This window comes from Cnephaeus nilssonii (assembly GCF_951640355.1).
Source record: "Cnephaeus nilssonii genome assembly, chromosome: 17".
Taxonomy (NCBI): domain Eukaryota; kingdom Metazoa; phylum Chordata; class Mammalia; order Chiroptera; family Vespertilionidae; genus Cnephaeus; species Cnephaeus nilssonii.
Window position 1 is genome coordinate 25,384,466 of NC_137088.1, and position 27,100 is coordinate 25,411,565.

The following is a 27,100-nucleotide window of genomic DNA, read 5'->3' on the forward strand; positions in this document are numbered from 1 at the left end:
AACCTACATAAATAAAAACTGGTCAATTTTTAGAACATAAAGAGATTTTGAGATCAGAAAGTTTGAGAAGCTGCCCTTGGGGAGGCAAGCCACTATTAGTTTTTTCCTCATAGGGCAAAGCAAAGTTGTGATTTCTTTCCCAGTTCATCTCATTATGTAGTGTCTGGTATCTTGGTTCTGCAGATAGAGTCAGAAAAATAAAATACAATTAATAGTTATTTTTGAAGTTATAATGTGTGATTTAAAAGGATGTTTCTTTGTTTTGTTTAGGCAATACTTATCGTCGTTACAGTTGCCTTTGTTCAGGTGAGTAGTTAGCCTATTTTGCCCACATGGAAATGATATTTTAGTTATTTGCTTAAAAATTAAGGTAGCTTACGGCAGAATCTGTAGTTGTTAGGTTATGGTAATGTTTGTCACAACAATTTGTTATTTATTTATGAGATAATTTCAGAAACTAACAACTCTCCTGGGAAATTTGTGGGACTAACTTGACTGCTTTGATTTAGTTAGTGCCATGAAGAAAATAGTTTTTTATTTGATGGTGTTATAGACAGCTGAAGCAGATGGAAACAAAAGCACAGTAATAGATACATATCTATCAATAGGTTTAAAAATGTTTTTCCATTTTAAAAAAGTTGACCAAAGTTTAAATTTATTTTTTCTGCTTAGAAGGGATGTTCTGATCTTGATCAAACTCTCTGCTTAGCATAGATATTGAAACAGTAAATAAAATATACGAAAAGGAACTTAAAAAATTTTTTTAAATATATTTTTTATTGATTTCAGAGAAGAAGGGAATGGCAAACAGATACAAACATTAATGATCAGAGAGAATCATTGCTTGGCTGCCTCCTGCACACCCCACACTGGGGATCAAGCCCGAAACCCCGACATGTGCCCTGACGGGTAATTGAACCGCAACCGCCTGGTTCATAGGTCAGTGTTCAACCACTGAGCCATGTCAGTTGGGCTATGAAAAGGAACTTAAAAAAAAAAATTAATGTGAATAATTTGGAGGTAATTTCAGGATTTTTATTTTTAAGTAAAGGCATACATAAAAACATAGGCTTAGTTTTATGTTTATTTAAATAGCTGATACCTTCTGAGAACAATGTTGGCAAGTCTCATTTTAGTAGCTGAAAATTCTAAAGCATGTTTAATAAGATTATAAGGATTATTTTAATTGAGAGGGAAATGTAATATATCATGATCTTGAAGTTCTTGTTGTTTTGAGTCTTAAGTGATTGTGGTTATTTTCACATTTATGATTTATTCCTTGGGTATTTACTGTCATCTTATAGTAATATCTAATTTAATAAGTTTATTAATTTTATAGAAATCCCGTGTAGAAAAACCAGTTGGAATCAGATTATCTGCAGCAAGTTTGTGAGCTCTATCAGTCAACTGTCAGGGATTCTGTTTCTAGGGAATCCTCTTGCTTAGAACAGACAAAAGTTGCCCTAGGGCAGGTGGAACTGCTTAGTCTTACAGATGTCATTCCAAGCTGGGCATCGTTCAAGGCAGCTATCATTCAGCCATGTGGGTGGTATAACCCACTGGATCAGTAATTGGAACCCTCTTGCATCTTTAATAATGCTATAGATATATGTAGTGACTTTCTTCAGAAATATTCTTACAGTTTTATCACTGTATATGGAAGACCTTAGTAGCTTGTTGTTTTGGTAAATAGAGAGCCCTTACCCTCAAAAAACAAACAAGCAAATTGCAATTTTAACATAGTCAATGTGGAATTTTACACAAAGATAGTGTGTTACTCACTTTAATAAATGCAGTGGCTGAAACCAAGCAAAATTATTCCATAAATCTTTGCAGTTAGCATGGACCTAAATCCTAAAATCAGATGTTGCTTGAGGTTAATTGTCTTGACTTATTTGGTTATTAAACATTAAAAGTAAAATTATCTTAATTATGAGGCTCAATAATCTTAATTTTTAATAACTGAAAATTATATACTCTTTGGACATACTAATTAGTTTTCTTCATTTTCTTATAAACAACTTGACCTTAGGTTTGCACACTAACATTAAAATATAAAATTGGAATATTTAATAATCAAAATTGTTTGTCACTAAAACATTAATAAGATACAAGCTTTTATGTGCAGAATATAATTGCAAGTAAAGGAAAAGATAAGAATTGGGAAATTTTAAAATACTGATTACGATCAGCACTTAATTAAGTCTAATTATAGAATATGTACTTAGGAAAATATATATTTACATTTCTTTATAAATAAATATTTTAATATTATGTCCTTTTTTTTTTGGTTTTAAATAGGAATATCGTTCAGAAAAGTCTCTTGAAGAACTGAGTAAACTTATGCCACCAGAATGCCATTGGTATGATCTTTGTCTCTGATATGGATTTCTACTCTTAAAAATAGAAATTGAATGTGACTAGTGCAATGATATATTGTGGCCTCAGACTTGTTTATTATTATTTTTAAACATAGGCTTTTTGACTTGCAAACATTATTTTATTTATTTGTTTATTTTAAACTTTATTGTTGACACTATTACAGATGTCCCCATTTCCGCCCCCTTTGCTCACGTCCATCCAGCCTCTGTTTCCCACCCTTCCCCTCCACCCGCACCACAGACTTATTTAAACGTAAGGTAGAAATCATTAATCTGACATGAAAAATTCATGCTCTGTTCACTATAGCAAGTTGTACTATTAATACTTTCAAGCTCTGATTTTGATATTGTTAAGAGGTGGATATTTAATAGATATTGTATGTGTGTGTGTGTGTACACACAACTATGTGCTAAGCACTGTTGTTGGTACAATGCTGCACAAACAGACTCAGATGATTATTCTTCTGCAGGCAAGCCCACCGGAATCACCTTTTAAAATAAAATGGCATGGCTTTCCTTTTTAGCCATGGTTGTTTCTGTTTCATGTTACAGTGTGCGTGAAGGAAAATTGGAACATACACTTGCACGAGACTTGGTTCCAGGTGATACAGTTTGCCTTTCTGTTGGGGACAGAGTTCCTGCTGACTTACGCTTGTTTGAGGTAAGTTTTTTGTCTTGATCTGTTTGGGCTGCTCCAAAATTACACAGACTGGGCTGCTTATTATCAATAGAAATTTATTTCTCACAGGCTGTAAAGTTCAAGATTAAGGTTCTAGCATGGTCAAATTCTGTTGAGGACCCTTTTCCTAGTTCATAGCTGTTGCCTTCTCACTGTGCCCTCAAATGGTGGAAGGGAACTCTGTGGGGTCTCTTTTATAACACTAATCCTATTCATGAGGGTACCACTTCCAAAAGATCTCACTTCCTAATACCATCTTTGAGATTAGGATTTCAACATATGAGTTGAGAGGTTGAGGGGAGACACAGATATGTAGACTATAGCATTTGGTGATCTGTTTGTGAAAAATGAATATACTTGGATGTAGATTAAAGGATAGACATTAGCAATTTTAAGGATGAACACATAGTTGATTTGAACATTTGATTTTCTAGTTTAAAAAGTGACATATATAAATGTATTTTTTTCTCATAAAATATCTATTTTTTTCTAGAATGTTTATTTAGTGAATCAGCAGATCTTTTTATTTATTTATTTGTTTGTTTGTTTGTTTTAATCAGCAGATCTTTATGGAAATATGTGCTAGGTGTAGTGGAAGACAAAAAGATGATGTGATAGAATTTTTGTAATCAGTGAGTGTACTACTGTATTTGTGTACACAAGCCACTCACCGTAAAGTAAGATAGAACTTGTTGCATAAGAAAAGTATGGTACTAAGAATGCAGGATGAAAATTTAGAGAAGGAAGTGGTTACTTCTGATTAGAGCGAAATCAGAGAATACTCAGACAATTTGGCTTTAGTGGTAATAATTGAAGGGTATTACTGGACAGAGATGGAGAAGACAATGAAGCAACAGTGTTTAAATCATTATCACCCTAGCTGGTTTTGCTCAGTGGATAGAGCTTTGGCCTGTGGACTGAAGGGTCCCAGGTTCGATTCTGGTCAAGGACACATACCTTGGTTGCAGGCTCCATCCCCGGCCCCTACCCCAATATGGACTCCTGTGGGAAGCAACAAATTGATGTGTCTCACATCGATGTTTCTCTCTCTGTCTCTCTCCCTCCCTTCCACTCTCTCTAAAAATCAATGGAAAAATACCCTCTGGTGAGGATTAACCAAAAAAAAAAAAAAAAAAGCTCCACTACAGATTGTATTGGTTAGGAATTAGCTTTAAAAGATCATAGGCAGCTGGCAAATTATATTACCCTTAATCTGGCCATAGCATGTAGAATAGATTGAAGGGATGGAAAATGGGGTTAGGCAGCTAGTTTAAAAGGCCCTCACAGCCCATTATCATCTACTATTGGAATTAACATGCTGTTTGTTAACACCTACACAGCTGTCAGTCTTTGATTCTTACTATGTCCTAAATACGAGTGTTCTTATACAGAGGTTATGGAAAGCCTGAAGAATAGACTTTTAAAAGTATAATAACAAACTTCCTTTAATCTTGAAATAAAGACCTTTGTTACAAATACTTAAAATTTACCATTAGATGTCAGATTGCTTTAATTGGTTAATGGAAATAATTGATAATACAGTAAGTATTGGGAATGTTATTAATTTTACTTTCATTTTTCTCCCCTTTTTGTTCTATCTTTTTACTCCCTCTTTTTCTCCTTCTTAGTATTTAGTTTATGATAAGACTTTTGATTGTTCTTCCTTAGAGATGGTAGGCTTGTCACTTAATATAAACAGGCTTCCTTTCCCTAATTTAAATTGATGAAGTTTATGTCATCATTTATTTTGGAGTACTTCTTTTCCAGTTCAGAAGCAGACCTCCTTCAGGTGTTTCTTATTATTTGAACAATTTAAGCAATATAATGACATAGAAACTTCAAAGCATTATTTTGGATGACTAAGTGTTTTAGGGTTTTCATTTAAGTAAGAACTAATTGATCTGCGAACTAATTGTCTCCAGGTTCATGTGCAAATGGGAAAAAAATTTGTCAGATTAGTATGTATGTTATCCACTCAGCAAATATATATTGAAGACTTACTGTAAGTTCAGTAAGAAGGAATTTTTGACCTTTTAAAGGTTGATACTAATAATATTAGAAAGATATGTTTGATGAAGTAATTTATTAGTAATTATTGTTTTCCCTATTTGTTAACTTTTCAGACACTTCATCAGCACATGTTTTACTTGGCAGTGCTATAGTTATGTAGATTTTTCACTTTTACATAGTACATAGCTTAACATCTTTGATTCCCTCTACCACATTTTTGTTTTGCCTACTACCTGGTACCACAAGCAGGCTTTTGCAGCTACTTTCCCAGTAGATTAAGATAACTTTCCTAAAAGATTTAAGGAAATCTCGTGCTGCTTCTAGATTTAAATGTACTGACTTCAGACATCATAAGGCTGATAAAGTTGATTTCTTTTCTGTACACTGAAGTCTTCACAATGAAATTGGCTTATTGGAGTGTTGTTTGCTGAATTTTCAAAAAAATTAATTCTTTATTGTTGAAAGTATTACATATGTCCGCCTTTTCTCCCCCTGATGAATTTGACTGTGGTGATCTTTGGATGATTTTGTAAGGATAGGTGGTCATTTGATGTTTCTGCATGAAATAAACTCTACTAGGATTTAAAGGAAACAGAAAACTCCTCAGCCTTGGAATAGCATTACTTTCTCACAGAGTATATATAGTTCTCTTCTTGTGGACCTGACCCAAGGCCAGGGTTGCCACTTTAGCATTGTCATGTTGCAAATCTAGGGTTCCTGTCATAAATTTCAGTGTTTCAGATTTTGGCTGTAAATCTTGCTTGGGCCTTCAGTAGCATCTTGTCATCATGTTCAGTGACTTGATTGCTGTACAACTTTTATCTGATATTATCTTTTCACTAGAGGCCCAGTGCACGAAATTTGTGCACGGGGGTGTGTGTCCCTCAGTCCAGCCTGCACCCTCTCCAATCTGGGACCCCTCGAGGGCAGTCGAACATCCCTCTCACAATCCAGGACTGCTGGCTCCTAAATGCTTGCCTGCCTGCCTTCCTGATTGCCCCTAACTGCTTCTGCCTGCCAGCCTGATTGATGCCTAACTGCTCCCCTGCCAGCTTGATTGCCCCTAACTGCCCTCCCCTGCAGGCCTGGTCACCCCTAACTGCCCTTCCCTGAAGGCCTGGTCACCCCTAACTGCCCTCCCCTGCTGGCCTAGTCACCCCTAACTGCCCTCCCTTGCAGGTCTGGTTCCCCCCAACTGCTCTCCCCTGCAGGCCTGCGTCCCCCCCAACTGCCCTTCCCTGCAGTCCCGGTCACCCCCAACTTCCCTCCTCTGCCGGCCTGGTCACCACTAACTGCCCTCGCCTGCAGGCTTGATCGCCCCCAACTGCCCTCCTTTGCAGGCTTGGTCCCTCCCCTGCTGGCCTGTTCTCCCACAAATGCCCTCCCTTGCAGGCCTGGTCCCTCCCAACTGCCCTCCCCTGCTGGCCACCTTGTGGTGGCCATCTTGTATCCACATGGGGGCATCCATCTTTGACCACATGGGGGCAGCCATCTTGTGTGTTGGAGTGATGGTCAATTTGCATATTACTCTTTTATTAGATAGGATAGACTGTGTCTTAAGTCTGCTCAGGCTGCTGTAATAAAACACCATGGATGGCTTTAACAGACATTTATTTCTTACTGTTCTGGGACTGGGAAGTCCACAGTCAGGGTCTGACAATTCAGTTTCTGGTGAGGGCTCTCTTGGCTTGCAGCCTTTTTGCTGTGTCTTCATGTGACAGAGAGAGTGATCTCTCTTCTTTTTCTTATAAAGCCACTAATCCCATTATGAGGACCTTACCCACATGATCTCATCTAACCCTAGTTATCTCCCAATGGCCCATCTCCACTTACCTTCCCATTAGAGATTAGGGCTTTAATGTGAATTTTAGGGGGACACAATTTATTTCATAGCAGGCTGAGATTTTTAAAAAATTACTAGGCAAATCATATTTAAGAGCACTGTTACACATTCTTCTTGCTGCATATACTTTTTTTGAGTTTATTGATTTTTAGAGAGAGAAAGGGAGAAGGAGAGAGGGAGAGAAACACTGATGTGAGAGCACATAGATTGGCTGCCTCCTGCATGCCACCCCACCAGGGATTGAGCCCCCAACCCTGGGCATGTGCCCTTGATTAGGAATTGAACTGGCAACGTTTTTAAAAAAAATTTCTTTATTGATTATGGTGTTACATATGTGTCCTTATTCCCCCATTACCCCTCCTATCCCCCCCGCCCCCTCATGCCCTCACCCCCCTGTTGTCTGTGTCCATTGGTTAGGCTTATATGCATGCATACAAGTCGTTTGGTTGATCTCTCCCCCTTGCCCCCACCCTCCCCTACCTTCCCTCTGAGGTTTAATGGTCTGATCGATGTTTCTCTGTCTCTGGATCTATTTTTGTTCATCATGAACTGGCAACCTTTTGGTTGCTCAACTAACTGAGCCACACCAGCCAGGGGTGTAGACACTTTTTAAAAGAAGATTAATATTGGTAACATGAGGAATTCTGTTTTTGTGTTTTTTTGTGTGTTTTTTTTTGCCAGAGTCAGTTTTTCATAGCCAAAGAATGAACCCATATGTGTTGGTGGAAGTACTCTTATTAGCTTAGGAGCCTTAGAGTCAGGAGAGTAAAAACTTAAGAGGAATTGAGAAAAGGCACTCCTGGCCCATTAATTGGTGGTAGCAAATAGATTAGTCAGACAATGACTTTAGACGAGGCAGTATTAATAGACTACGTATACCTATATTACAGTACATTTTGCCTTTTTGGAAACAGCATATTTTCCATATTGTTCCAGGTAAAGTCTATATCAATATTTGAACTAAGAATTCTTTAGAAGAGGAAACACTATAAGAGTGGAAAAGATGGTTTCTTTTGTCTGTTGAAAATGTTTTACCTCTCTTAGCTGTAAATTTCTAAGCCCAAACATTGAAATGTAGCAAGATTTTCTTTCACTTGGAATTCTGAATTAATTCCATTGATACTTCCTTTTGTAGCTCATATCATTCTTTGAAACTGCCTTTAATATCTAGTCACTGGGTACAACTGCCTTCTTAAAAAAGAAAACCAACATAATTTTTATATGATTTTCCAAATGTATCAAACTTCTTTTACCTCTTATGTGGCTGAGAGCTATATACAGGGTGGAGCAAATGTAGGTTTATAGTTGTGAGCACACGAAAACAGAGCTTATTGTTGTATTATTATTTATTGTATTGTTTTCCACATAAACAACTATAAACCTATTTTGCCCCACCCTGTATTAGCCATTTTTATGACACTAAATTATTAGACCGTTTAAATCTGGGCAGAAAGATTATTAACTAGTAGTAAATTCTACTGGGGCCAGCTCAGAGAAGTCTAAATTTAGAAAAGCCAGTTAGCATTACATAGTGAGCCTTCTTACCTCATGAATATATCTACTATGTAGGATAGTTTGGCTCTCATTGAGTCCTTTTCAGTGTCTTTAGGGTTGTTCCTGCTTCGTAGTTCCCAGGGCAAGTAAAAACCAAAGATAAGGAGTTGAATGAGCACAGATCTACTTTGGCTACCTACCAACTGCAGGACTGAAACTGCACTTAGTTAGCTATTATGTCCTTTTCTGTCAGGCTCATATTCTTGCACCACTTGTTAAGAACCACTAGCAAGAAGCTTTCTCTGTTGGGTAACTCCATTAGTGGAGCTGTGTCATAGCATTTTGTAACTTGGGAGTTACAAAATACATTTTCCATTCACTCAGTGAAAAACTTGGTATTCTGGCAAACTTAGATTCTGATTTGGTTTGCTATGTTCTTCAAAAAGGAGTCTTCAAACATTGCTAGACTATAAACCCGTTACGATATTTTAAATTTACTTATACTGGTAATGAAGCTAATTAGGCAAAATGTAATTCTTGTTTTCAGAAATCAGTCTGTGTTATGAAGTTATTTTAGCCATTCAGTAAATAGAACTTTAGAATTAGGAAGTGAAAAAGAAAAAGACACAGTTTATGCCCTTTCTACTAGGAGACACCAACTTGCAAACAACTGTGATTTAAAGTATAAAATGTGTGTGCTTATGAAATGAACTAGAGGCCCGGTGTATGGATTTGTGCACTGGTGGGGTCCCTCAGCCTGGCCTGTGGGGATCGGCTGAAACCAGCTCTCTGACATTGCGAGGGGGCGGTTCTCGGGTGACGCACCCTGAAATCGGTCTCCCTCCTCTCTGGTTCTGGGTGTGTCACCCAAGAACCACAGCTGCCAAGTCACTGCGGCTCGGCAGCTCCTGTGTTGAGCATCTGCCCCCTGGTGGTCAGTGCATGTCTTGGCTACCGGTCAGACGGTTGGACTGTCACTTAGGCTTTTATCTACCTAATAAAAGAGTAACATGCTAATTGACCGTACCTTCGTGACACCCACCCGCCAATCAGGAGTGAATATGCAAATTAACCCAACAAAGATGGAGGTTTCATTTGCATATGCAGGCTCTGAGTGGCCGGGGGCGGGATGCTTGCATCATCACCATGGTGACAACGCAGGCGTTCTGCACCACCCCAGCTGCTCCGGGCCTCTGGGCAGCGTGGGAAGGCGGATAGGCAGCTCCGGGCCGGAGGTGAAAGGCGGCTCTGACCAGAGCGAAAGCGGTGCCGGCAGCCAGGGTAAGAAAGGCTCATTCTTGCACGAATCTTCGTGCATCGGGCTTCTAGTACATATAGATTGACCATGTGAATTTAGCAAGCTACTTAATACTTTAAGGCCTCAGATTGTCACTGTGACAGAGTTGCCCTAGGGCTGTGGTCGGCAAACTGTGGCTCGCAAGCCACATGCGGCTCTTTGGCCCCTTGAGTGTGGCTCTTCCACAAAATACCACAGCCTGGGCGAGTCTGTTTTGAAGAAGTGGCATTAGAAGAAGTTTAACCTTTTGCACTCGGATGTTGAGTGTGACTCGACATGGTTAGCATTAGAATAAAGGAATCGAGAAAAAAGGAAGCGAGTGCAAAGGGTTAAGTTTAAAAAATTTGGCTCTCCAAAGAAATTTCAATCGTTGTACTGTTGATATTTGGCTCTGTTGACTAATGAGTTTGCCGACCACTGCCCTAGGGCAATGCATGCTAACTTTTAATGTACATAGGAATCATTTGGGTTTTGTTTTGGCATGTCTGGGGTAGGGCTAAGATTTTGCTTTTTTTTCCTTTTCAATCCTCACCTAAGAACATTTTCCATTGATTTTAGAGTGAGAGAGGCAAAGAGAGAGAGAGACTGAGAGAAATGTTGATGTGAGAGAGAAACATCAATCAGTGCCCCGACTGGGGATCGAACCCACAATCTAGGCATGCGCCCTGACCAGTTATCGCACCCACAGTCATTTTGGTGTATAGGATGGCAGTCAACCAACTGAGCCACTGGCTGGGCAGATTTTGATTTTTAACTAGCTTTTACTTCATGCCAAAAGTGCTGGTCCATTTATCACATATAAAAAGATTTAATAAAAAAGCTTTATTGAAATAATCATATTTAAACAGTTTACACATTTAAAATGTACTATTGAGTGGTTTTCAGTATATACAGAGTTGTGCAACCATCACCACAGTCTAACTGTAGAAAATTCTCATCACTCTCAAAAGAAAATCCTTACCTTTAGTAGTCCCTGCATTCTCTCCCCTTGTCCCAGAGCCTGGCAGCTACTAATCTACTTGCTCTGTCTCTATACATTTGCCTCTTCTAGACATTTCATATAAATGGTATTATACATTATGTAGTCTTTGTGTCTGGTTTCCTTCAATTAACATAATGTTTTAAGGTTCATTCATGTTGTAGCATGTATCAGTATTTTATTGCAAAACAGTATTCCATTGTAGGGATATGACATACAATTATAAATTCATTTACATTTAACGTGATTAATGATAGTGAAGGACTTTTTTCTGACATTTTGCTCTTTGTTTTCTATGTATATTTTTTTATGTTCCTCAATTCCTCCACTCTCCTCTTTTTTGCATTTGATGTTTTGTTTTGTTTTTGCATTTGATTTTTTTTAAGTGTACTTTAATTCTCCTCATTTCCTTTATTTGTACATTGTTTACTTATTTTCTTAGTGGTTACAATGGGTATTATAATTAACATTCTAAATTTATAATAGTGCATTTTGAATTAATATTAACTTTGCTTCAATAGCATACAAAAACTTTGCTTCTATATAGCTGACTTTTCTTTACCACCTTTGTGCTGTTGTCTCAAATTACATCTTTATACCTTGTTTGTTTATTTTTATTTTCTTTTTAAAATATATTTTATTGATTTTTTACAGAGAGGAAGGGAGAGGGATAGAGAGTTCGAAACATCGATGAGAGAGAAACATTGATCAGCTGCCTCCTGCACACTCCCTACTGGGTATGTGCCCGCAACCAAGGTACATGCCCTTGACCGGAATCAAACCTGGGACCCTTGAGTCCGCAGGCCGACGCTCTATCCACTCAGCCAAACCGGTTAGGGCAATACCTTGTTTGTTTATTAACATAGATTTGGTAAGTATTTTATATATTTGTCTTTTAAATCAGGTAGGAAAAATAGAGGAGTTTAAAAACTTAAAATGCAGTAATGCTGGCATTTATATTACCTATATAGTTACCTTTAATGGAATTCTTTATTCATATGGCTTTGGGTTACTTCCTACACTCCTTTCACTTCAGCTTAAAGAACTCTGTTTTAGAATTAGTTGTGGGGCTTTCTACTAGTGACAAATTCTTTTAGCTTTTGTTTAAATGGAATATATTTATTTTTTTCTTAATTTTTGAAAGATAGTTTTGCTAGATATAGTATACTCTTTGATATGTTTTTTTCTTTCAGCACTTTAAATATGTCATCCACAGGTCCTCGCTTCCATGGTTTCTGATAAGAAATGGGCTGCTAATCTTATTGAGGATTCCTTGTACATGATGAGTTGCTTTATCTTTGCTGTTTTCAAGATTCTTTTTCTTTCAGTAGTTTGATTATGTCTCTTATCCTCTTTGGAATTTATTGAGCCTCTTTAATGTATAGATTCATGTCTTTCATTAAATTTGAGAATCTCTTTAAATATTTATTCTGCCCATTTCTATTTTTTTTCTTTTGGGGCTTCCATAATGCTTATATTGGTGTGTTCCATGGTGTCCCACAGGTACCTTAGTCTCTGTTCATTTTTCTTCATTTTCTTTTTCTCTCTATCCTTCAATGTGGTTAATGTCAATTGTTCTGTATTTAGGTTTGCTCATTCCTCCTAACCCCCACTCCCCTTGTTCAGATCTGTTGTTGAACTTTTCTATTATACTTACCAGCATAAGGATATCTGTTTCCTTTTTATAATTTCTTTCTCTTTATTGATATTTTCTTTTTGTTTATTACTTGCTTTTCTGATTTCTTTTAGTTCTTCTTCCTTTAGTTCATTGAGTATAATTAAGACAGTTGGTTTAAAGTCTTTCTAGCCCTGGCTGGGTGGCTCAGTTAGTTGGAGCATTGACCCGTACACAAAAAGTTTGCGGGTTCAATTTCTGGTCAAGGCACATACTTAGGTTGTGGGAACCCCAGTTGGGATACCTTTGACAACTGATCGATGTTTCTCTCTCACATTGATGTTTTTCTTGCTCTAAAGCAAAACAAAACAAAACCAATGAAAACATATCCTCAGGTGAGGTAAATAAATAAATAAATAAATAAACAAACAAACACACACATATATATATATACACACAGTATATATATATCTTTCTATTAAGTCCAAGTCTGGCCTTCCTCAGGGACAATTTCTGTCCATTTATTTTTTACTATGAATGGGCCATATATTTCTGTTTCTTTGTATTCCTTGTAATTTTTTTGTTGAAAACTGGGTATTTTTAATAATATCTATAATAAATGCGTAATATGCTAATTAGACCGGATGGCTGAACAGCGGAATGATCATCCGGACGACCTTCCTGACGAACTGGGGCTGAGAGTGCCGAGAGGGCCGAGCCCCCTCGAAGAATTTCGTGCATCAGGCTTCTAGTGATATAACTCTGAGTATCAGATTCTCCCCTTTCTCGTAGTTTGTTGTTTTTTTATTGTTGAGGGCTGCAATGGTCCAGTTTGGTGACTTTTTCTTTTTTTTCTTTTTTTTAAAATATATTTTATTGATTTTTTACAGAGAGAAAGAGAGAGAGATAGAGAGTCAGAAACATCGATGAGAGAGAAACATCGATCAGCTGCCTCCTGCACACCCCCCACTGGGGATGTGCCCGCAACCAAGGTACATGCCCTTGACCGGAATCGAACCCGGGACCTTTCAGTCCGCAGGCCGACGCTCTATCCACTGAGCCAAACCGGTTTCGGCTGGTGACTTTTTTATATTATATTTTGCGAAGGCTGTATTTCTTTTAGTGTGTGGGCATTGAAGTTTCTGTTGTATTATCCCAGCAGTCAACCATATCTGTCTGGAGCCCAAAAGGAAAAAAAAAAAAGAGCCACTCTTCTGGTCTTTGCAGTTTGTCTCTGAGCCAGGGCACTTCTTCAACATGAGCTAGACTGCCTACTGTGCCTTCACCTTCATTTCCTGCCTGTTCCAAACCCATCGATCTGCCAAAAGTGCAAATCTAGGGTTCTCTCAGGTCTTTCATGAGCATGCATCTGGTTTTGGACATACGTTTTGCACTCTGGTTTCCATGGTGTATGTAGCAGCCCTCCCAAGCCCTTATTTCCTTAAGAAACTTCTACTGCAGCCTCTTACTTCCCAGTCTTTTAGGTGTGTCTGCTGTTTTCTCTGTTTTCTGTCCTTTGCCTGCTAGTATATGTTTTTAATCTTTTAGTAGATGCTCAGAAAGCTACTCTAGGGTGGATGGGGTTGTGAAATAAAGGTTTAGCTTCTGCATCAGTTCCTTAGGGAACTGTCAGACAGGTGAAAACACACAACTGCAGTATTTTAAAAAGGAGGTCTATATTAACCCCTTGACAACCAGTAAGCTACACTAGGAATATAAGCTTCTATCTCTACAGGCAACACTGCTGTTTGGGGAATGGGAGATAGTAGACAGGTAAACAAAAATTTCACAATGCTTTCATATTGAAATTGAGCCACCTTTTTTTTTTTTATTATTAAGCAATTCCCTGGTTGCTTCAAGTTTTGATTCCAGAGTTGATTCTGTCAGTTCTTGCCAGCTAATGATTGTTTTAGTGGAAGGACTAATTCTTTGAGTGTCCTGCTCCACTGTTTTTCTTTGACATTATTCCTGAGTTGTAAGTTTTATATTGACTTCAATGTATTCTTTTGGTAGGTAAATTTGATAAATTGATTTATAGTATGTTGCTTCCCCTCTTATTGTGAATTGTCACTGAAACTTTGCTTTTTAAAGTTTCTGAATTATTATTTTTTTAAAATATATTTTTATTGATTTCAGAGAGGAAGGGAGAGGGAGAGAGAGATAGAAACATCCATGATGAGAGAGAATCATGGATCAGATGCCTCCTGCAAGTCCCCCACTGGGGATCGAGCCCACAACCCAGGCATGTGCCCTTGACCGGAACCGAACCTGGGACCTTTCAGTTCGCAGGCTGATGCTGAGCCAAACCGGCTAGGGCTAAAGTTTCTGAATTATTAAACTTATGTACAGACTTGTAAAATAGAACAACTTTGCAAGTGGAGATTTTAAATTAGTTGTTGAAAGAAATTCAGTAGAATGTTGAAAAAGCTGTATAGTATATGTGGAATTTAGAAACATTCCTATTCACTAAAACCTAATTGACATAATCATGATGTATATTTCTGTAGCTGTATTATTACAAAGCTCAGTAAGCCACTCCACACTAAGAGCACTGGGAGTGTTTGTTCTCTTAGATAGTATAATCTTGAGCTCCACTTAGTGTTCTGTTATCTGATTTTGATATTTCAGTGGTAAAAAAGCAGTGTGAGCTGAGGAATTCTATTCATGTTTATAATGCTGAAGAGAAATAACCTTTTTTTCTCATTAAGTCACTAGAATTTAAAAAAAACAACAAGGGAGAGTTAGAAATAAGACTTAATTAGTGTCTTTATTTAAAATTCTCATTTCATGTTGGTAGGAAAGAACAGTTGCAAAAATAAATCCCTTTTTGAAATTTGGTTTCTTTTAAGTCTTAATGGAATATCTTAGAAATCATTGTTAACTGAATGCTGGCCTTTGGATTACTGACAACGATTAAGTTGAATCTGTGTACTTACATCAGAAAGTTAGCAATTTATGTCAGCATTTATCATGGGATGAAATCCATTTCATGTAGTCTTTATAGTAATTTGTAATACTTGCTTGACTCTGATTATTAATAAGCTAGAGCTTGTGAAGAATTTTTAATTACATTTTTGTTCATTTTAATAAATAATAAGAGGAATCTTATTTTTGAAAGCAAAAGTAAGAAATTTTATCATGATCAGGTGGCTGCACATGAATATTTTGGAAGATTCTTTTCAGGAGGAAGAACTTTCTGATTTATTTTTAATTCTGGAGTAGAGAGGTGATTGACTTGGTAGCATACAATATACCAAGATGTTCTTTAGTTTGATAACCTATTTGTAGTTTCCAATTGTTCCATATTAACTATAATTAAAAGCAGTCACTTTTGTCTTTTAGGAAACCTTTGTGACTGACATTTACTTTCTGCCTAATGTTTTATAGGAATAATCCTGAATTTTTTCAACCATTTTTATTCTGTAGGTGTTAAATATTGAAATTGTGAATTATAGGTGCATTTCTATTTTTCTTTATATTCTGACTTTTAAGCTGCATTGCATCTTATTCACACCAGAGTGCCCGAGGAAGAATGAAGAGAAAGTGAAATATAATCAGTTTTCCTATTCATTAGCTTCTGAAGGTTTAATGTTTAAACCAGCAATTTTCAACTGTTATGCCATAAGAATTTTTAAAACATGCAATATCTATTTAGTCAGGGGTACTGACCTCTCTTCCCTTAGATTGTCAAATTAAAAAACGACAACAACCAACACAACAATAGCTGTCTGGTGTGAATGAATCAAAATTATACACCCCCCCTTTTTTTTTTGTCAGGCAAAAAATGTAATATTTTTTGATGTGCTATAGAATTTTAGCAATTAGTTTATGTGCTGAAATGAAAAAGATTGAAAATTGTTGATTTAAACTTTTGGCTAGAAGGTGTGGAACTGGCTGGTTCTTTGATTTCATCTTACCTTTCTCTCTCTCATGAATGAAATGAATAAATTACTGTACTGTCTTCTCAGATTAATTAAATTGTGACCTTGTTAAACTGTAATAGGCTGCCTAATTTATTAAATACCACTCCTCTTTGAAATGAATTCCTTCCCCTCAGAACTGCTTCCTGTGAAAACTCTAATCACCGTGAAGAGAAAATAACTTGTAACTTAGAAAATATTCTTGTTCAATAGACAGTTGAGATGTATGCACTTTGCTACATTGATTGTATGATTTAGACATATTTTATTAATAATCTTGATGATTTGAGTTTTAAGAATTTATAATTATATAGAAAAAAAAGATAAGGATCCAAAGCCCCTTGTTCCTCCCCATCGATTTGTACACTAGACAAGACTGATTGCTTTTGTACTAAAAATGATATGCCTTTTTTTGTCTGCAGGAAAAACTGATTTGAATAAAAATTCTCACTCTCAAATGGTTATTACACTGCTAAAGGCCGACACTTATGAGCTAGGTTACTATTGGAGCCAATAAAGCCATGCATTTCCTCTCTTTTTAAAAAGTCATTATTTTTATACTCCTTGTTCCTATAGATAACCACCTAATATTAGTATTTATTCATATTTAAGATTTACATTTAAAGTAAAAAGTCTTCAGTGGGAAAGCACAAATTTTACCTTCCTCAGAGGAGTTCTATAGATGTATACAAGTTTTATTTGCTTTTAAATATTAGCACGTCTCTTTTCTAATTAAGAGCTCAGAAAATTAACAGGAAGTTCTGATTTTTGTAACAAGCATTAAAGAGGAGATTGTTCAATAAAATAACCTTTTTGTTGACTTTTTAAAGTCACAGAAATATATAACTTTAAAAATATCTTTGCTTAATATCTTCTAGAAGTAGTTCTAAAACTGGGGAGGAGAAATAATATGCAAATTGATCTAAGTAATTGAGAGAAACTGGACTTAATCTGTTGACATTTGGTTTTCGTGTCAATAGCTTACTATCTATGTGATATTGGGTGAATTAATCTTTTAAAGTGTCTATAAAATAGGGATAACAATAATAGTAGTAGTAGTAGTAGTAGTAGTAGTAGTAATACTTGCCTTATTGGAGTTGTTAGTAGTTAAGAAATTGTTATTAGATTGAACCGCGATCAGCACAGCCAGTGGTAAACTTGAGGAATGGCCGTGAAGGATTAAAAGAAACAGACAAGAGAATATAGTTGGGGCCAGGTGGATCACTGCCTGGATGAGGACACAGTGACACAGCCTATAAGCCAAATCTTTATTTATAGTCAGATCACACAAAGCAAAACAAGGGAGTGGTCAAGATGTTTACAATGTTCTTTAGAGTTTCAAATCTACTTCTTTCCTGTTGTTGTAATTCTCTGAACTCTATCAAGCTTTGTTTTGGCAGCACTTGCTGCACCTCCCGAAGCCCACATCCCTCAGCTACCTAGGACTACAAGGTCAGACTATAAGGTCAAGCTTACATACAACCATACCCTTTGGCTATAATTGTGCTGGGAGGGCCTTGCCCTCCAAGCTGGGACTTGTATGTGGCTTTGCCACAAGAGGACCGTGCCCTCTCATCATTCCGAGACTTAAACCTGTCCACAAGCTGTAGCCGCTCTCCACAGTAGATAACTTAGCATAGGTATGTAGCATACTGCCTACCAGATAGTAAGCAGTGAAATATCAGCTGAGACATGGCTGTGGTGAGTTGGTTGGAGCGTCGTCCCCTGCACTGGAAGGTTATGGGTTCTATACCCGATTGGGGCACATAGGGAGGCGGGGGAGGCAACCGATCAATGTACCTTTTTTTCACATCGATGCTTCTCTCTCATCCTCCCTTTCTGAAATCAATTTCAGAAAAAAGAAAGTCTGCTGCCCTGGCCGGTTTTGCTTAGTGGATAGAGCATCGGCCTGTGCACTGAAAGGTCCCGGATTCCATTCTGGTCAAGGGCACATGCCTGGGTTGCAGGCTCGATCCCCAGTGGAGGTCATGCAAGAGGGCAGCAGATCAATGGTTCTCTCTCATCATTGATGTTTCTGTCTCTTGCTCTCCCTTCCTCTCTGAAATCAATAAAAATATATTAAAAAAAAGAAAAAGAAAAAAAAGAAAGTCTGCTGATTGTTTTTAGTATTAGCATCATTTTTTAAAGAAACATCTAACTTTTTTTTTTTTGTAATGTATCAATCAGTGTGTAAAATTATGCAGTCTTAATACATTGTGGACAGATCATGAGAATTCTCGTGTTTTCTGTTCTAAGGCTTGTGGCCAAGCACAAGAATTCCTTAAAAAGATATTAGCTTATAAGAACATGTAATAAATAACTTAAAAAATGCAATGGGTATTTAATTTTAAAGCATGCCTTTAACATGTAAAACTTTTTTTGTACTCGTTCAATAGAAACTTATCTCGTCACTGGGTAAAGCTAGCAATAAAACTACTGGTCTGCAATGTGTTAAGATTAATTTGGAAAGAGAAGTCAAGTAAATATATTCCTTTAACACGGTAAGCGCCAAGCCTGTTTTGTCTTCCTTTCTGTTTAGACCGAGAAATCCGATTTCACCAATATGCTGGCGGCACCAGTGACTGACCAGTCCAGACAGAAAGTATAGTGTCGGTCATCGGTGACTGACATGGCGCTTAACGTGTTAAAAAGAAAAATTCCATTGCATTTGGACATGGCAGCTTTTATTTATTTTTTAATCTGTAGTTGGGTGGAAGTAATGAACCCAAATGTATTTGGCTTGTCTTTGTATACATTAATTATATAAAACTAGAGGCCTGGTGCATGAAATCCATGCATGGGTAGAGTCCCTAGGCCTGGCCAGTTATCAGGGCCGACCTGTGGGATGACCAGTGGGGTGATTGGGGGGCCCCTGCTGGCACCCACCTTGGCTGGCCTGGCGCCACCTGCTCGCCGGCCCTGCCCCCTCACTGCCACCAGTTGCCTCACTCTGCGGGGCGACTGGCAGGGCGATCAGGGGGGCCACCGCTGGCACCCACCTTGGCAGGCCCCGGGATGGGGGCAGCTCCTGCCCTGAGCGTCTGCCCCCTGGTGGTCAATGCGCATCATAGCGACCAGTCGTTCTACAGGCCGTTCCACCATTTGGCCGATGTGCATATTAGGCTTTTTTATATAGGATGGGAAGCTTTTTAAAGACTAAAGGACTGTTGATCTGTGTTTTAAGATAATACTTTTTATAAGCCTGTTTTAATACTAAAGTTCATCACATTCACATGGCACTAAATTTTTAGGAAATGTTAATATAGTTTGGTCTCTTCATACGTATATGTGCTTATGTGTGCCTGTCTGTCAATTATCTATCACATTACATATGCCTGTTAACATACTTGGATCTATTGTTCTCTGGACCATACTTTCAGAATCAGAGCCAGGTCACATCTGCAGTGTTTTTCATATGTAAAATGGTGATTTTTTTTTTTGTTTTTGCATTCTTGGTTAGGTGAATATGTAATTGTATTAGGAATGAAACCATCAGAATTGAACCCTGTTGCAGAGTTGGAAGATAATATGATATCTTTATTTGCATGGAATTGTTTATACACTTTTTTTATTTAAAGTTTATAATTTTTATATACATTTTTTATATATACATTTTTGCTAATGTACATTTGGGATAAATATAGGGATGTATACCAGGAAGGATTTCATGAAAACTGAGCCCAAATGATGAAATGATTTCTTTCTCAGTACCTTTTATACCCTTTTTTCATATTTCTCATTCTGTTGTGGTTGGTTTTAATCTGCCAAACACATTTTCAGAATTTTAGGGCATGGCAAAATTAGGAAATATTATTTTTTCATGAGAGTTGAGTTTTCACTAAAGATTAAGTCTCAGCTAAGTGTCTCCTTTTCTCTAGTTGTATTTTGAAATTTAGATTAGTCTTGTCTCATGATATAGCATTCTACTTTACATATTGGATTTTGTTGACTTAATTTTTAAATATGGTTGTACTTATTCTATTTTAGAGTACTGGATATGATAAAAGACTAGGATAATTAATAGAAGGGGGATATTTGATGAAGAAGTGAGGGTTACAAACTCTTGAGATGTTAAATGTAGCACAGAGAGTCTTCATCCTTGAGTGTAATGGAATACTTTATGTTCCCCAAGTCTGTGGATCTTTCCATTGATGAGTCCAGCTTGACAGGAGAGACAACACCTTGTTCTAAGTTGACAGCTCCTCAGCTGGCTGCGACTAATGGAGACCTTGCATCAAGAAGTAACATTGCCTTCATGGGAACACTGGTCAGATGTGGCAAAGCAAAGGTAATTTTTTCTTGTTTTGAAAATAGCTATTCCTTTTTTTTTTTAAACCATTTTTTTCATTTCTTTTTTTTTGCTAATTTTATGTGAATCTTTAAAAAATACGAGACAGAAACAACAAAATTAATTAAACCTAACCCTTGGCAGCTATTTGGGAGGCTGAGGAGAAGCCCCTGAGGTATAACATCTGTCCACAGTTCTGCTATTATCTTGAGTGCATCCTTTAAAGGCATAGTCCTCAGCACTTGTTCTTTTTTTCTTCCTTTTTAAAAATTTTTTTTTAAAGATAGAAATAGTGGCTCATAGTTATGTTCATTACTGGTTAAATAAAGTTGGAGCTTATTTGATATGGTACTGGCTATAATATTCTGACTGCATATCATTCACCTACTGATTGATTACAAATATTTTGTTTCTGGAGTCTAATATTTCACAGATGTAAAAGGCATTTGAGGGGACAAATATATCCTACTTTAAATGTCTCTATTGAGTATAAGATTCAAATCTCAGAAATATTAATATAAAAAAATTGGCTTCAAAATTGAGTCAAAAGTAAGTTTAATGAAATTTTTTTTCAAGGTTTGTATCACAAGGTACAAATAAATACTAATGATCTCTAGTAACATTTGCTAAGGGATCCTTGGATATGTATGTCATATCTTTACTGTAGGAAAGACTTTGTAGAAATGGAATGAAGGTTTTGTTGTTATTGCTGAGAGAGGATTCCATCTGAAAGTAAATATATTTTCCTGTTTTTTTCCCTTAGGGTGTTGTCATTGGAACAGGAGAAAATTCTGAATTTGGAGAAGTTTTTAAAATGATGCAAGCAGAAGAAGTGAGTACTTAGTTTGTTAATGATGCATTCGTTTCAAATCTGACATTCTCTATTGTAAGTAAAGAAAAAAGAATATTGGTAGATTATTTTATGTACTATTGACAGTAAAAGTTTATCCAGAATATCACTCAGTTGTCTATGCTTAAAAACATAATTGGAAAGCCTGTGATTGGAAGGGCTTGAATTGGCATTGTTTATATTCTAAAACATTTTTATAATTATTTGTTGTTTATAGGATAAAAAGGTTTATAGCTTATTTATAGGGCTAAGTCTTTTGGAAATGAACTTTATCATATTACCTTTTTTTTTTTTTTTAAGAATAGTTTACTGATTTTTAGAGGGCAAAAGGGAGAGGGAGAGAGAGAGGAACATTGATGTGAGAGTGCAACATTGATCGGCTGCCTCCTGCAGTCCCTCTACCCTCTCCTACCTGGGATAGAGCCTGCAACCTGGGCATGTGCTCTTGACCGGAAATAGAACTGGCAACCTCCTGGTACAGGGACGATGCCCAACCAACGGAACCACACCAGCCAGAGCTATCATATTAATTTTAAAGATTACTAAATAGTATATTTGTACCTCAGAACATGTCTTCTACCAAAATTCCCAACTTTACATAATTCCAAATAATGGGAAAACCGATTGCAAAGTAAAGTAATCTGGAAGATATTCTTGTTTAAGGATTTTGAAGATTAGTTCTTTCATTTAAAGTGCTTTCTTATATATAAAAAAGAAGTTGCCTTCTATAAATATATTCTCCCTAAGTCATGTGGATTTCTCAGGTAACCTGCCAAGACTCTAGTGTTCATGTTGCAGTGTATACACCATTCCAAGAAGCTTGGCAGTGAAGAGACTGCTAGAAAAGGGCATTAACAGGTTAAGGAACCAACAGAGTAGAAAGACTTGGGTTCCATCATGTTTGTGGATACAGAAAGGAGAAAGATGGGAAATGTAAGGGGCAGCTGATGGTAATGAAGTCCTAGAGAAGCTGGTTGGAAGAATAGGTTTTTCTTCAAAGAGAGGCATAGAGGGGAGCATGAACCTTTTCAGATAAACAGATATTTCAGTTTCCTCAGTGAAGGGGGTCATATTTACCTTAAGGGAGAGTTGTATGTGTTAAGCACTAGCATGGGTATTTCAAGCACTTAACAAAGTCCATGGCACTTAGTATATCTCTCTAAGTTTAGCTAATTATAGTGATTCACTTTTCCAATTTGTCAAGGCACCGAAAACCCCTCTGCAGAAGAGCATGGACCTCCTAGGAAAGCAACTTTCCTTTTACTCCTTTGGTATAATAGGTAAGAGAAGAGTGAGTATGTATATCTCATATATTTACTTAGGTTTTATTTTTTTTAGTATGAAGGGGTAGTTTACATACATGCATACATACATACATTTATTTATTCATTTACTAACTTTTAGTTTTATTACTACTTTTTAAAAATTACAAAACTATCCCTTAGCATTGTTCTTTTCTACAGATAAAACAGAACTCTGTTTAGTTTTGCGCAGTGGCAGTATCGTAGCCAGTGAGATTTATTCGAGACGCGATTATTGCTAATTGAAAAAAAACACACACACACCAGAACTCTGTTTAATTCATATAATGAAAGAGCATTTTTGTAAACAGTATTTTTTGTCTTCAATAAAATGTGATAGTATTGAATTATGGACTACTTTTTTTATTCACATATTCTGTCATAAACATCTTGTCATTAAGTAGATGCTCATTAAAACAAATTTAAAATTTGTATAGCATTCCATTGTGCGTTCTTGCCATCTTTGTTGTCATTTACTTAACAGGTGAATAAAAGACTTCTCATTATTTTATTTCAGAATTCAATATTAGAGTAACTGAACACTTTGTCATATGTGTGTGGGTCCATTTTTATGACCTGCCAGTCTATTTCTTTGGCTCTTCTTCTGTTGTGGTTTGAGTCCCAGATTTGTAACAGCTCTTTGTATACTTAGGATATCAGTTCTTTTTTTTTTTTAATGTTATGAGTATTTTACTCCAGTTTTACTCACACACACACACACACACACGAATATATACACATACAATATGGTATAATTCATTGAATATAATTTATTTTGTTAGGAGAGTATTTGGGATAGGATCTTAGAAGGTCATGATATGGATCATTATTTTGTAGTTTTAGAAAGATGAAGATAAACTTGTTTAAATATTTATATTGATCTAGAATACAATCTCGAAGTTGCTTTATTAAAACTCTGGTTATATTGTATTTTTCCTCATAAAAACAGTAGTGTACCCTTTGCCCCCTTTTTTCAAAGACAAAGGTTAAAGCAGAGAATAGGAAATCTTGTTTCACTTATGTTAGTTGATTTTTTAATTTTTAAATACCATAAAAGTAGTAATTTTTAAATACTAAAAATGAGGTAAAACATATCATTCTTTGAGCCAAGTCCTAAGTATTTCTTTGTTTGTAATACAAGGTTAATATGTAATGTATGCATATTGAGTTACCATAAGTAAAGTTTCTGGGTTTTTTGTTGCAAAGCTGATAATAAGTAGAAGACCTGTATGTCTTATGTGACCTTTTTCCCCCTTCATTGTATGAAAGTATTAGAACTATTTTTCTATACTGGGAGTTCGCAGATATTATGCTTTAAGGGATGGGTACTAGCAATGGCAACAAAAGGTAAAATGTGTGTATTTGTGTGCATGTGTGCATCACAGCATTAACTTTAATCTCTCCTGCTTACTACATTTTTGTAAAATCTTGTAATCACTTCCTAGTATACTTTCGCCTTTAATATCAAGGAATATTTTGCTGCCCTTAGTTTCTATCCCTTCTATGCCTAAGTCATCCTATCTAATAAAAGAGTAATATGCAAATTGACCATCACTCCAACACACAAGATGGCTGCCCCCATGTGGTCAAAGATGGCTACCCCCATGTGGACACAAGTTGGCTGCCACAAGATGGCCAGGGGAGGTCAGTTGGGAGGGACAAGGCCTGCAAGGGAGGGCAGTTGTGGGCGATCAGGCCAGCAGGGGAGGGCAGTTGGGAGGAACCAGGCCTGCAGGGGAGGGCAGTTAGGGGCAAACAGGCTGGCAGGGGAGCAGTTAGGCATCAGTCAGGCTGGCAGGGGAGTGGTTAGGGGGTGATGAGGCTGGCAGGCAGAAGCGGTTAGGGGCAATCAGGAAGGCAGGCAGGCGAGCAGTTGGGAGCCAGCAGTCCTGGATTGTGAGAGGGATGTCCGACTGCCAGTTTAGGCCCGATCCACAATAGGATCGTGCCTAAACGGGCAGTCGGACATCCCTTGAGGGATCCCAGATTGGAGAGGGTGCAGGCTGGGCTGAGGAACACCCCCCCACCCCCACCCCCGTGCACGAATTTCGTGCACCGGGCCTCTAGTTTTATATAAAAAAGAAAAATTGCTTTTTGATTCTGTTGCAGGTATCATCATGTTGGTTGGCTGGTTACTAGGAAAAGATATCCTGGAAATGTTTACTATTAGTGTAAGGTAAGTTCTAATGTTTATAAATGGAAGTCTCTTTTGCTCTTCTCATTTCTCTAATAGGTATAGCATATGTTCCATTGTGGAGGTATTATATGAGCACATACGGTATAGTACCTCTATTTAAATAGTTCAGAATTCATATATTGAAATGAATTAAAACCAACATATATGACAGTGGAGAAAACCTATATTAGATATCTGGTATTATCAACCCATTATTGCATTTATATATGTAAATAGAGTTAAAGATCGACAAATAAAAACTAGCAGCATGAAAGAGAAAGACCACAATATAGAAACTGAATAATTAATTTTAGTGCAAAAATGAAAAAAATTCAAGAAATAGGAGAAAAATTAAAAGTAAACAGCATTTGTACTTTCAGAGATTTGTGAAGAAACTGCATTATAGATTACTATAGAGAAGTATTCAGAACAAAAAAAACTTTTAGAAATTAAAATATGATGGCTGAAATTAAAATTTCAATTTAAAGGCTTAATAATACAATTGAGGAGGTCCCCCCAAAAAGTAGAGTAAAAATTCCAAAACAGAAATGAGATAAAAGTGTCAAAGAGAATAATTAAATAACTAGCATATCTAACTAATAGAAGTTTCAAAAGAGGTAAGAAGAAATTATATAAGAAACTATGCATTAACATTTTCTCAATCTGAGGTGAGACATGAATCTTTATAGTTTTGAAGAATTCTCCAAATGCTAAGCAGGATGAAAAAAACTCCCAACTAAATGCAGTCATTGTGAAACAAAAGAAAAAAAACAAGTCAGGTCATCTACTAAGGAAGGCTAATTAAACAGGTATCAGACTTCAAATTAGCAACTGCAGTTCCCATCACAGGGTCTTTTTAGGCTCTACTAAACATTTCAACTCATAATACTTTTATAGATCTCATCTGGTACCTGTGCCCAGGTATGTGCCTTGACTGGGAATCAAACACAGCTAGGCAACTTCAGGCATCCCTCTTCTGAGAGAGTCCTTGCTGCAGTTTGTGCAGTTCAGCTTAGGTGCAAAAAATGAGATGACCTTCTGAGTGCAGGAACTACACTGGGTTAAAATGCTCCATATACCACAGTATATCTGGAAACACACTTTTCATGATGCCTGCAAGAAACATGTCTAGTTAGTTATGAGTCACTACTCTCAGGAAATCCAAACTATGACTTTCTGTTAAATAATTATAATTCTCCCAGTCCATAGACAGCTTATCAGTCAGGAGGTGTTGCCTAGAAACATAGTGGACATGCTACCTTTTGTCAGATCATTAGGAGAACAAAGCTAGAGATTTAATGAATACAGAAGGGGGAAAGAATTTTATTAATCCTTCATCCACAGCAACATTGGATTACATTTGAAGATGATGGGGTAGTACTCTGAAAGTATGGGGGATGATTTTAAGTCTATAAATCTAGTCCTGGATAAAGTACCAATCCAATTAATTAAAAATAGACTAGAGGCCCGGTGCACAAAAATTTGTGCACTCATGGGGGTCCCTCAGCCTGGCCTGTGCCCTATCGCAGTCCAGGACCCCTTGGGATATATCCACCTGCCAGCTTAGGCCCGCTCCCCTAGGGATCGGACCTAAGCTGGCAGTCAGACATCCCTTTGGCAGCCTTGGAGCCCTCGGGGGATGTCCAACTGATGGCTTAGGCCCACTTCCCGCCTAAGCCGCAGTCGGACATCCTTAGCACTGCTGAGGAGGCGGGAGAGGCTCCTGCCACCGCTGCTGCACTCGCAGCCGTCAGTCCGGCTTGTGGCTGAGCGCCCTGTGGCCCTGTGGGAGTGCACTGACCACCAGGGGTCAGCTCCTGTGCTGAGCGTCTGCCCCCTGGTGGTCAGTGCGCGTCATAGCGACAGGTCATTCCTGGTTGTTCCGCTGTTAGGGTAAATTTGCATATTACCCTTTTATTATATAGGATAGGCAGGTAATCAGAAAACTTATTCCTTACCTATCCTTGTATGAATTACAGAAAAACAAGGGTGAAAGAAAGGAAGATGATGTGTGTGGTGTAAAGTAAGAGTGAAACTCACCTTGGCATCTAAAGAAAATAAGTGTAGAAAGTAATAGTTCAAGAATTAGAGAAAAATCAATGGATTAAGGCTTTGGCTGGGTAGCTCAGTTTGTTAGATGTCATTTGTAACAGTTGATGAGCACTTAGTTGCATCTAAAGGACATTGCCCTGCCCAGCTGATGTGGCTCAGTGCTATGAACCAGGAGGTCACAGTTTGATTCCCAGTCAGGGCACATACCGGGTTGT

The 27,100-nt window shown here is 37.3% G+C and overlaps 1 protein-coding gene across 3 annotated transcripts in view; it reads left to right on the top strand.

Annotated features, from left to right (window-relative positions):
• Positions 1-27,100, top strand: part of ATP2C1 (ATPase secretory pathway Ca2+ transporting 1) — a 133,359-nt gene that overhangs the window by 50,736 nt on the left and 55,523 nt on the right. For all 3 annotated transcript variants that reach the window (XM_079795654.1, XM_079795652.1, XM_079795653.1), the window contains exons 5-11: positions 271-306; positions 2,302-2,363; positions 2,934-3,042; positions 20,351-20,506; positions 21,270-21,338; positions 22,561-22,636; positions 24,767-24,833. In XM_079795654.1, coding sequence (XP_079651780.1) covers positions 271-306; positions 2,302-2,363; positions 2,934-3,042; positions 20,351-20,506; positions 21,270-21,338; positions 22,561-22,636; positions 24,767-24,833 — 575 coding nt within the window. The remainder of the gene's footprint in view (positions 1-270; positions 307-2,301; positions 2,364-2,933; positions 3,043-20,350; positions 20,507-21,269; positions 21,339-22,560; positions 22,637-24,766; positions 24,834-27,100) is intronic.